Below are 12,154 nucleotides of genomic sequence, written 5' to 3' on the forward strand. Positions count from 1 at the left end.
GACCCTGATGGATGGATGGATGGATGGATGGATGGATGGATGGATGGATGGATGGATGGATGGATGGATGGATGGATGGATGGATGGATGGATGGATGGATGGATGGATGGATGGATGGATGGATGTTTTTTAAACCTCTGTTGGGATATATAAGATTTGATATATTCAATTTACAATTCCACTTGAATTATTTAATCTAAAATGTGCCACACATTTAAAACTGTATTTCTAATTTATTATTTTAATGTCTCATTTTAAATGGTTATATTGCTTTTTTTGTGACTCTCCTTGTCATAATAGTTTTGTGTATTTGTGTGAGCATTATTTATGTATTTGCGTTTGATTTACACCCCTCAGCCACATATGTTCCCCAATTGAATGTTGTGAGATAAACAACCAGAGCATTATTGGTGATATCATCCTCATCGAAACTTTACTAAATAGTTTAAAAGAACAATGATCAAAAAAATACATGGACATGTCCTAGTTTGAAGAGATTGATAAACAATTCACAAAATAATATTTGATAATACTTGTAGATTGCAAAGTAAAAATTTGCTCTATTCTAAAAATCAACCGGTCTGTTCTGTCATCGCAGAGGGAGAAAATAAATTAGACCAAATTCACACATATTTATCAGTATAAACCACTGTCTTATTACAACAAATGCCTAAAAGAGATAGTTGTTCTGTAAAGTTATTATCAGTAATAGCTTCTGACAGAAAGATTGAAGTGAGTTAATAAAAAGCAAAAATAATGTTCAGGGTCATGGAAGGTTAACCGCAAGTCACATGACCGCCTTTTTTGAGGTACATACAACTTATACTTAAAAAATGTTAAACCCATACACTAAAATACTTAATTATTCACATGTTGACATAACCACTAGTGTAGCTTGTTCTTCCTGACTAGCTGTTAGCCTCCCCTACTACTTCCAGGAGTTATTTACTGTTCTACAAGCTAAGTGCTTCATGGCAGCTGTCTATTACAGGTTAGAAAAAGGTACAGAGAAAAATGTTCACACAGCTTCATTTAAAAACACAGGATACCATACCTTTAATAACAAAAAAAGAGCAAATATGTAATAGAAATAACATGTTCTGTCAATAGAAACACATGGGTACAAGGGGAGGAAAAAAATAACCTGGAGCCATTATTTGTTCTGTTTGAAGTTATTTTATGCCGTTCAGATTAGTGTTTACCATTTAACAGATTTTGGGAAATTACAATTTTCTGGATTTTTGTGATTTATTATGTTTTCTATATATATTTTTTTTTTTGGGTGTTTTTTTTTTATATATATCTTTCTTTTCTATCTCTTTTAATAGTAAAGCATTGTTTTGGATGTGTGGTCTTTCTTTTTTTTTTTTTTTTATCCAGTACCGTTTTCTGAAATCAATTTATTATAAGGTAATTTATTGGCAGAAAGTGAGAAATGGTCAAAGCAAGAAATAATGTTTTCAGACCAGTAATAGAAAGGGAACTGATTTGAATTTCCATCTCATTTTCTAAAACAATAGAATACTTACAAGTTTTGAATACCATATTCACTAAGAGTTCCTTATAATACCATAAGTAAATAAGGCATCAGTCATTTAGTAGGATTACGTGGGCTTTTGTTATAACTAAGAATTTGTAAATTTAGAAAATGAGTATTAGTCTCTTTTTATTCCAACAGTTTACTCCAAAATATGTTCAACTAGATATTTCTTTTTAACATATTTTGGGAAGATCAACGTAGATTAACACTTTAAATTTCTGATGTAGATTTCAATATATCTTAGTATTTATAAATGTTCCCTTTGTACTTCTTTAAGCCTCCTCTCATGCTCCAGGGTTTGGATTTGACTTAATTACTTTTTGTTTAGAAAGACATATAGAATAAAATGGGTGTTTTACCTGGTACAGAAACCTGAAACGTCCCTGAGCTGAAAAAGGTTTTCTGTTTAAAGGTTAAGGTTGCAGTAAATCTTGTAAATAGCCTCTCTGACATCTCTCGAGCATGTTACTGTAAATGCACTCCAAGCAACTAAATCATTTAACACCTAATCAATACTTTTCACATTGCAACATAAACACGCTTTAGTCAGATTCCTGGTTGAGGAAGCTGTTATGACTGTGGTTAACTGTAAAAATAAGGTTCACTTTTACTTTTATGAATATGAGTATAAGAAATATTTTAATCAAAGTACCAGAGATAAGATTATTTGGATCTCAACTTTGGTAAAGTTTTTAAAAGCTCTGTGTGTGTGGAGCTTTGACAAGCCTACAGAGTCTAAGCTGTGCCATGCTGCCATCACCTGGTCGATTCATTTAAAGCAACCTTTGAAACAACCTTTACTGTCAGTTTTAGCAGAAATTGCATCCTGTCTGAAGTGGTCGGTCCTAAACTCAACAAACATGAAATGGCAGAAGTCAAACACATGTGGTGTATTTGAAAAGCAGAAGGATGACATCATGCATCACTCATGGCTAGATTTGCTCACTCCGCCCTCACAGAGCTAAGTTGCTGAAGAGAAATGACCTTTTAAATGTGGTGCAGCAACCAAACATCAACCTTTAACAACCCACACCTTCTTCCTATGGAGCATCTAAGACCCCTTTATTCTTCTTTGTTGAGGTTTCGATGCTTGTGCTGAATTACTTCATGTTCTGTTTTAAAACACTTATATTTGAACCTGCACGCATCACACCTGAGCCGCAGAAGCTTTCTATATCAGAGAAGAAAAATAAAAGGAACGGCAAAACAACTCAAGTCTCATGGGTGAGTCAATCAGCTCTGAACACAGATGTTTTCGCCACAACAGCAGCACTCCCATACTGTGAGTGTAAATTGCACTTGGAAAATTAATTGCAGTTTCTTGATCCTTCAGGTAATTATACATGAACAGTACACAGTGATGCATTCAGCGTGCATATTCTTGGAACAGTATCTGTGCCATGAAGTTTCATATCATTGCGCTGGTTAGGTTGCTCAGCGACCTGACACTTCCTGTGTGTGTGTGCCGGCTTTTTCGCCTGACGCTACGCAGGTAGTTCCTGTACAAAACCACACTGATCACCCTGTCCTGAAACTGCTTTGAGACAATGTAATACAAGATGATGTCCAAGACTGTGCTTAGATTCATCAGGAAAGTGGTGAAGACGGCCCATGTGTTGAACCCGCCGTCATGGCCGTTCCCCAGCAGGCGAAGCACCAAACAGATATGGAAAGGCACGAAGCACACCAGCACCTGCACGATGAGCGTGATGATGATCCGTATGGACTTTTCCTTCACTTTTGGTTTAAGTTTAGAGGTGCGTCCGTGAATTAGATTGTCCACAATGACTATATAGCAGCCAATCATGATACATATGGGGACCAAAAAGAAGAAAATGAGTCTAACGAAGTTGACAGCGTTCTCACGGCGCATGTAAATGATGTCTTGCATCTTGATGCAAGTAGTGTAGTTGGAGATCTGATCAGGATCTTCCTGAGAGAATAGCAGTGGTACGCTGCTGCCTAAAGTCATGACCCACACCCCCAAACTGCCCACTACAGCTTTTGGGACATTTCTCAGTTCCTTGCCATGCTTGGGCTGAACAATGGCCATGTAGCGGTCAGTACTGATCAGAGCCAACAACCACAGAGCCATGCACGGGTAAAAGATGGTTAGAGCTGCTGTTATCCTGCAGAACATGTCTCCAAAGGGCCAATAGTCTTGATGGAGGTAAACCATCCTGAAGGGCAGGAGCAGAATGTAGGTGAGATCCACGAGGGCAACATTTATCATGTAGATGGTGACTGAGTTTCTCTTCTTGGTGGTCAAGGCAAACACCCACAAGGCGGTGAGGTTAACAATGACTCCTATGACGAAGACAAAGCTGTAAAAGACCACGCCGGCAATGCGGTACTCAGTGGGGCCCTGCTCCGCCTTCCCAGCCATAGAATTTATGGACATGTTGGAAAAGTTTAGATCCAAATGCATGCTGAAAAAAATAAAAAGCAAGGGGTGAATGTCCATTCTTATCAAAGATAACTTTTTACATTTATAATTTTAGCCAACCAGCTTCTTAAAAGCAAACCATCTCTTTAGCATTTTTTTTCAGCATTTTTAAGTCCATTTCTGCAGGTAAAAAGAACAAAGGTTGCATCTTATGAGAAGTGTATCTAAATTCATAATTTAACTTATAAGTAAAATGGATATAGATATGTCAGCAATATATTTAACAAATTTACCTTAATAGGTTGTGGGAATTTATCAGCAACGGTGAAAAGCAAATATTTAAATGATGTTATCCAAACATAAATACTCTTAAAATTTTTCCAATTGAAAATTATTTGATTTGAAACAGCTAATATCAGTGGTATAAAGCAATATGGTGGCACATCTCAAGGGTCAGTGCTGAAACTGTTAAAGTATGTTGCTTTTTTCTGTGCCAATCATCATCAGTTCTAATATACTGGCGACTGTATCAATCCACCTGGCCGGTTGAGAGCTGTCAGTCTGCTCTAAATCTACCAACAGCTCTTTGGAAATTATCCCAGGAGACTCATTATAAGCTGGCAGGGATGGATCAGCTGATGAGGCGGATTAATACAGTTGACAACATCCACAGACATAAAATTGTATGGTACAAAGGTCCTTTTTAAATTGAGAAAACAGTGAAAAACTTATCAGATGCCTTCTACCTCTTTCAAAGAGCTTTTTTAGCTAAGTTTTTTTTTTCATTTTGAATTGTTTCTTAAATATCTAAGATGAGCTAATCTCTCATCATCGTTTTAATCACACTTCCAGTGGACGAATTCTTCAGTTCCCCGAAAAGACAAGAAATGTTGACACTTTTTTTATAGTCTCAGTATTATTCATTCAAACACAAACCAATCTTAATCAAAAGAATTAAGTCTGGTTGAAACCTTGGGAATTACAATGAAACCTTTTTAGGTAATTGTGTACAAAACTTTCAGAATTGTTACAAATTATTTGAAAAATAAAAAAGGTTATGTCTAAAAAAAAACATTATTAAATGTCAGAAACCTTTGGTCTGGATTCTATAACTTTCAGTTTTGATGCTTCCTCTTTTTAGTTGTACATGAAGTGTTTCGAGCGCTGGGAATATGAACATCCTGGATGGGATAACGAAGAACCATGTAAGACGTGTCCTCTTTGGTTAGTGCTGACTAATACCACACTATAATTTAAGCCACACTAGAAGGAAAAGGTAATCAGTAAAATAGTTGTGGAAGAATCAATAAACTATAACTACTTTAGTCAAGTTGAGGAGCTTTTATTTCCCTACCTACAGGCCTTGTTAACACTTATCCATTCCCAAAGTGGGGGGGGGAAAGCAATCAGTGCACAAAAAACATTTAGAGATATAGCAACTTCATTAACACTGAGAACCCTTTTTCCTCAAGCAAAAATAAAACTAAAAAAAAAAAAAAAAAAAAAAAAAAAAAACACGCATAGAATAACATACGAATTCTCTTTAACCAAACCTTCTTTTACATGGAACTATGCTGTGGTTTGGTTTTTTACAGATGAATTGAAACTTATGCAAATAATCAACACTGACTTCTATACCTTAAATAGGAGAAGGACAGTTAACTTCTCATATGGTAAAACGCTTCTTAGTTTCAACCTTTAATGCATAATTTTTAGAGCTTTTTTGGTTAGTAAAGTCCATCTATACTGGAATATCTAGGTAGGTAGGTAGGTAGGTAGGTAGGTAGGTAGGTAGGTAGGTAGGTAGGTAGGTAGGTAGGTAGGTAGGTAGGTAGGTAGGTAGGTAGGTAGGTAGGTAGGTAGGTAGGTAGGTACAAATGTTGATAAAGAATATGATAATATACATATGTCATTAAAAAGGGGCAATACTTAAATTTCAATGTAACTAGTTATGAATTTATGAAAATAATAGTAGTATAATAATAGTTATGTCTTAATTAAGTAAATATTTTTTTCCATTTAATTATTGGTTGACATTTTAAACATACATTTACCAAATGTCCATGTGCCATATATGATTTATTTTATCTCTGCTTCACAAAGCCAAATCATCCTAAGTACAAAAAAGTCAGTGTCATTGATTTGGATTCTTTCAATGATCGATAAATGACTCTCATGATGTAATTTATCACAGAAAGACATAAAAAAAATATATTAAATGTACAATTTTAGGCATTAAGTAATTTCCCTCTGGGATTATTCAAGTATTTCTGATTCTGATTACTTTACCAAATATGTGATTAGGGTTGTACAAAATGATTACAGTTAGTTAGTTAGTTAGTTAGTTAGTTAGTTAGTTAGTTAGTTAGTTAGTTAGTTAGTCAGTTAGTCAGTTTGTTTGTTTTTCTGAAAAGGAACTAGTAGAGCTGCATTTCAAAGGTAGGGCAAGGAGAGTCAGTGGAAACAGTTTATAACCAATCAAATAAGTACAAATGTGTAACAAAAATATATATTTTTTTTAATGAAAACCTTTTACAGCAGCAAATTGTTGAAATTTTAACAATATAAACATCTCTTCTGGGGCATACTAAAAAGCATCAATATAGTCCCAACACAGCTGCAATCTTGACTGTTTGTTTCCGGAAAGCGCTGTTCATTATTGGCCCCATGCTGTGATTGGTCAGGTCTGTTTTAAACAAGAGTATTGAGCTTTATGCCCTGTGCAACTCAGTTTGGCCGGCCAGTTTATTAGACTTAGACAGATTTTATTTTGTCATTTTTTACACTCAAGTGTAAACAAAAAGACATTTTGTTAAGTACAGCTCTCTAGACTATTTCATTTTTTAAATTGCAACCTTAATAAGTTTAAGATTAGATAAGATTAGACAATAACGCTCAAAATTTCTCAAAATTTTTACAGAGAATCAGAGGAGGGAGGCCAAAATTCTAATCTGCAAACCTTCATGACTTAGAGCTCATTAAAAAGGACCAATATATACACAGAAAAAGCATATAAAGAGCTGCCAGCAGTTACAAGAAGAATTCAAAAACATTTCCACAATATATAGTAATGGAAACAATTAAGACAATTGATCGAATAAAACAACTTACATGTTGATAACAGTTATCCAAACTGACTATATCTGTAAGAGAAAATGTAAATACTTTAAAATAAACCACTTCCTCTCCTTTTAATTTGGTTTGTGACATGCAAGAGTTAAAAATAATAGACATATTAGGGAAAGAAGGAGTGACTGAAATAGAAAGTTACCACCTCTAAATATGGAAATGGCTCTATTTTACGGGTAACAGAACATGACAGTCAGTAAGTAGAATATTTATTTTCATATGCAATGAGACTAATCGGAACTGAAACTAACTACATAAGAAAAGCAGTTTGAAAAGAAATAAACTAAAACACAAACAGAAGGTAGGCATATACACAAATTAATTTTAGTTATTAGTAATATTGTGTTTGAAAAGTTCAACAAGAAACTCACTTTTTCCCCCTTTATGGTTTTTGTACTCATTTGAATTGCACTTATAACTAAATAAAAGGTAATTAAATCCCAAAAGAATTAAAGAGGAAAGCTTAAAAACACGTGTATTTTAAATCAGTAGTAGAAGACTTGTTAAGGATGTGGTATAAACAATGTCTCACCCCCGTAACAACTAAACCTGAACAAAATTAGTAAAAATAAGGGAATCTGAGTGACAATAGGGTAAAAACTTACCGTGTTAATCAAACAAACATCCTGATCCGCTCACATCAACAGGTTTGTGAAGTGAAAGTAACTTCTGTGTAGAAATGTCTTAACTTACAGTCAAAATAGGGAAGTGAATAAGTTTGTCAAATCTGATAGCTGGGGGTGGCGAGTCTGCAAGCTGTGAAAAGCCCCTTATCACTTCCTGTTTGCTGTATAGTTTCTGTACTTTTATGTTTCTTTTTACAGTATGAGCGTGGTCGGAACAGAAAAGAAAAAAAACAACACAGAGAGGCTGCAGCTTTTCCACAGCACGCAATTACACCCCCTTAAAGAAAATGATGTGCCATTAGAAGTGGGAGTGTGTTTGGCAGGCAGAGAGATGGCAGATTTAGGGCGAGTTATTGATTGGAAAAGTGGGGTCTGTCACAGCACATTAGTTCTCAGGGGAGTAATCCACAGCAGGTTGCTGCGAGAAGCATCTGCTGCCGGAGAGAAGTAATTAAAAACAGGATGTTGAGGCAGTTGCCATATAAACAGGAAATAAGACGGTGGTAATAGACACTTCACGCTGATGCTGTGAGATAGTTTTACATCGCGTTGACTTAATGGATGCAGCACGCATACTTCAGGTGAAACACTCAAGGTCAGCCCGCGCCCGGTTTGAATGCAGATTAATGTGTCTGATTAATTTGTGTTGGAACCACTAACAGCCATAAATTAGGACGTTTGGCCCCAAGAACACTGAGCAATAAAATAACTTCTTCTATCTTCTCTTACTTTCAGTTCCCCTGATAGATCACTTGAAATAAAGCCATGTTTTCAATGGTCATTTTCTATAGGAAGTGCTACATAAAGCTCCCGGATCTGACCTTGACGTGATGCTGCATCAGGGGTCAGATAATGTCCAACTGAGATCTCAAAACAAAACTTCATCACTGAATTTAAGGGGCATCGTTTGTATCATTCAGTCTAATTCTTATTCCCGGGAAATAATTATTTGTCGGCTCGTCCTCTTGATGCATCTCAAAAATCTCGGAGCAGATGGTGCATGGCGTTCATTGCAATATGTTGTTATGACAACAGTCTGTGTGATGTTTTCCACTCTTTGATACTTGTCATGTCGCCTCACTAAGTCTTCTACTCCTCACAAAATGCACCTGTAAATTACTTTTATATTATCTAAAGTGCGTGTATGTGTGTGTTTGTAGATGCAGTTGTTCTTTCACTCAATGAATAGTGTTTTTAGAGAGTGAATACTGAAAAAGACAGACCTCTCTTAGACACAGGTGTTCACAAAAAGCTCATTTTTCTTTGTTCATCATCACCTCTTTAACCTGTTGGACACTGTCCTCTAGAGGCTGATATGAATTATTACACTAAAGAAGCTATCAACACCACATGCCATTTCTTTCCAGTTCTACAATATTTTAGTATTTGCTTTATAATTTAAACATGTTCCAGGTTGATCTTATGTGTAGTGTGTAAAAATGTGTCAAAAGTCGCTAAATATAGTTCAACAATTACTTTAGTGAAAAGAGTTAATGTTTGAAATTGGAGGACATTTTTCAACATGGAAAATATTGCATGTTGGGAGATATTTGTTTCAACACATGTGTAGTTGGAGGGGAATCTCTAACCATTCTACTATCAACAATCAGTGGTGCTCAATTCTGGTTCTCAAGCACTACTGTTTTGCTTGTCGTAGGTGTCCTCATGCTGCCACACTATGACTTATATGAAGGAATGGCAGCAATACCCCAGATGCCATGTGCCCCATGTGTAATGTCTGTGTATTTGTCTTCTTGAAAGGGCTGTACTGGAAGTTATTTTTTAGGACTATATAGTATTGTTGAACTGAATGGGACTGACTTATTAACATGTTTCTTTTGAATTTGATGGGTGCTGAGGAGGTCATGCAATTACTGAATAGGGTTTGGTGCAACAGAGAAACACCTATAACATGCAGGGGAGGGGCATTTTAAGACCACTATGGATAACCAGTGATTGTCATGAAACAAGGACAGATGGACCCAGTATGCAAGGAGAGACAGTCAGTAGGAAAGTTCAAAAAGGTTTATTAAATTAACAAAAACTAAAGTGGAGCTGTGGGTCATGGACACTGCAGGATGGGGAGCGGGGAACTGCCCAATCACAGAACTCTGCAGGAGAAACACAGGTAAGTGACCACGATCATCTGACATAGGATGATTATCTGAGTTGGCCACTTACCTGGTTTAACAGTCCAGTCCTAGTAGAATGTCCCCAAGTGCTGCAGTCCCAGAGGACATGCTGGAAGCTGATCCTGGTCAGGGATCCAGAACAGACAGGAACAGACAGGGACAGGATCCAGATCAGGCAGGGACAGAAACAGGAGGCAGGATCCAGACTTCCAGGCATCCACAGGCTCCCAGGAGGGTTCAGAGTCTGACAGGGTCCGAAAGCGTGACCAGGTGGTCACGCACAGGAGCAAACAGGATCAGGTGCAGATGAGCAGACTCAGTGGAAGAGGGTAGCCGAGACAGGACATGGAACCAGAACTTGATGCAGGACCTTTAAACTGGTCTCCACCTTGGAGCCAGGCTTACTTGGATAAAAACTGAACCTCCCCGCATATAGAGCCAAAAACCCAGTGGACTCAGCAGGGGAGGAACAGTGGACGATTAAGAGAACTGAAAAACAGTTAATGATCTGGCACTGAATGCTCAGGCTGAACTGAATATAACCAAGAGGAAACAGGTGAGAGGAATAAATTATAATTGAGGCAGGGAGGGAAAACGGCAGGTGAAAGCGATTACTAATTAAGGAGGAGCAAACAGGCCAGATCATGACAGTGGTTTGGATCATCCGTATTTCTCCCCCCTTGTGCATTTTTTAGCTAGGTAGGTAGGTAGGTAGGTAGGTAGGTAGGTAGGTAGGTAGGTAGGTAGGTAGGTAGGTAGGTAGGTAGGTAGGTAGGTAGGTAGGTAGGTAGGTAGGTAGGTAGGTAGGTAGGTAGGTAGGTAGGTAGGTAGGTAGGTAGGTAGGTAGGTAGGTAGGTAGGTAGGTAGGTAGGTAGGTAGGTACAGTAGGTAGGTAGGTAGGTAGGTAGGTAGGTAGGTAGGTAGGTAGGTAGGTAGGTAGGTATATTTACACAATATATAATAATAAAATATTCATATTATATAATATATTTATAAATGTTTTTACTATGTTGGTATATTTACTTCTCTAAGTGGGTTGTTCCGTCAGCAAAAGGCATTATTTAGAGTTTCTAGACTCCAGTAAACGATTAATTGATTACTGAATTTGTTGATCATTATTTCAATAATAGATTAGTCACCAATAATCCAACTGATTGTTTCAGCCGTATATGTGATTACAATTTTTATTATTATTATGTGTTGTGTTATGGACCTGGAAAAGCAAATGGTAGGAACTGATCTCTGTAAAAACTTTTTACTTTCTCTATGTTTCAGCCACCTATGTTAAATTCCCCATTCCCCATTGATTAATCAATAAAGACTTGTGTTAAACTTTTGTTTGTTTTATTTTTCTGACACCTTAAAGCAGTTCCTTATGTTATCAGTTGTCTTATTTATAGAATATTGGACAGGATCATCCTAAAGGTGTGTGCATGCCAACTGTCCAAAAATGTTATACCAAAACAGTTCCAATTTATAAAACCACATGTACACTAACCAGAAAATCTCTTTTATAGATCACAGTTACCGGTATACATCAAAATTTACCTACAAGTTTCTGCCTCATGCTTGATCTTTTAAAAACCCATATTTAAATAGTTCCTACAAAGCACCACAGAAATGTAATTGTGCACTTGAATGCGCCACTCAGTCATTGTTTCTGCCAGGGTCTCTCGGGTTTGGCTTTTTTTCTAGTGTGAGTGAGCTTCTTTGCTGGTGACTGGGCTGACCCGTGTTGCTGCATCCCTGAGAACATTTCTCAATCAAGATGACTGGCATGTATATAAGGAGGCGAAGGATCATCTCTCTCTGCTAGAGGGTTGTTATTGATGGTATTGCAGACAAAGACCTAAACCAGGAATTTCATTCTTGTTGAAATTTGTTTTCTTGTGAATCTCTTTTAATGAGGACTTTGTTGTTGTTCCAGACAACCAGGTAAACCTCAGTTCATCTCAAATCTTCATGGAAAAGGTCATACCTGTGCACAGTAGTTTTCAGTTTTCATCTCCTGACTGCCTGCTCTCCGGCACAATGTCTCGTGCAAGTACCAGTGCTCTCAGATCTCACTAACATTCTCCTGGACCTCTGGGGTACAGTCTTCAAATCCCGCCAAATCAAACCTGTAGAGATCCATGCTACCTCCCCTGCATGATCCAAGTAACCAAACCAAACAGCCATCAGTTGTCATCAACCAACTCCTTCCTGATCAACCTGGTTTCTCCCTTCAGACTAACCAGAAAGTTCAACTGACTTCCTGCAGTCTTCCACTTCCTGATTGTTGTTGCTTCTGTAAATAAAACTCACTGGTTCTTTGTGTGATTCTGCATATGGGTCAAAAGG

The 12,154-nt window shown here is 37.1% G+C and overlaps 1 protein-coding gene across 2 annotated transcripts; it reads right to left on the reverse strand.

The window, feature by feature from the left end:
• Nucleotides 1-1,328: 1,328 nt before the first annotated feature.
• Nucleotides 1,329-7,818, reverse strand: gpr18 (G protein-coupled receptor 18). Of its 2 annotated transcripts, XM_038302379.1 has the most exons (3): nucleotides 7,662-7,818; nucleotides 7,039-7,070; nucleotides 1,329-3,970 (listed from the first exon to the last, which is right to left on the reverse strand). In XM_038302379.1, the coding sequence occupies exon 3, from the start codon at nucleotides 3,967-3,969 to the stop codon at nucleotides 2,950-2,952; it is 1,020 nt and encodes a 339-aa protein (XP_038158307.1). In that variant the 5' UTR covers nucleotide 3,970; nucleotides 7,039-7,070; nucleotides 7,662-7,818; the 3' UTR covers nucleotides 1,329-2,949. The 2 variants fall into 2 exon arrangements, with proteins under 2 accessions (XP_038158307.1, XP_038158308.1); XM_038302380.1 differs by lacking the exon at nucleotides 7,039-7,070 and having other exon boundaries at nucleotides 7,662-7,817.
• Between the last annotated feature and the right edge of the window lie 4,336 nt (nucleotides 7,819-12,154).

This window comes from Cyprinodon tularosa, unplaced genomic scaffold (genome assembly GCF_016077235.1).
Source record: "Cyprinodon tularosa strain WSP-4 unplaced genomic scaffold, ASM1607723v1 ctg49, whole genome shotgun sequence".
In the NCBI taxonomy this organism is placed as follows: domain Eukaryota; kingdom Metazoa; phylum Chordata; class Actinopteri; order Cyprinodontiformes; family Cyprinodontidae; genus Cyprinodon; species Cyprinodon tularosa.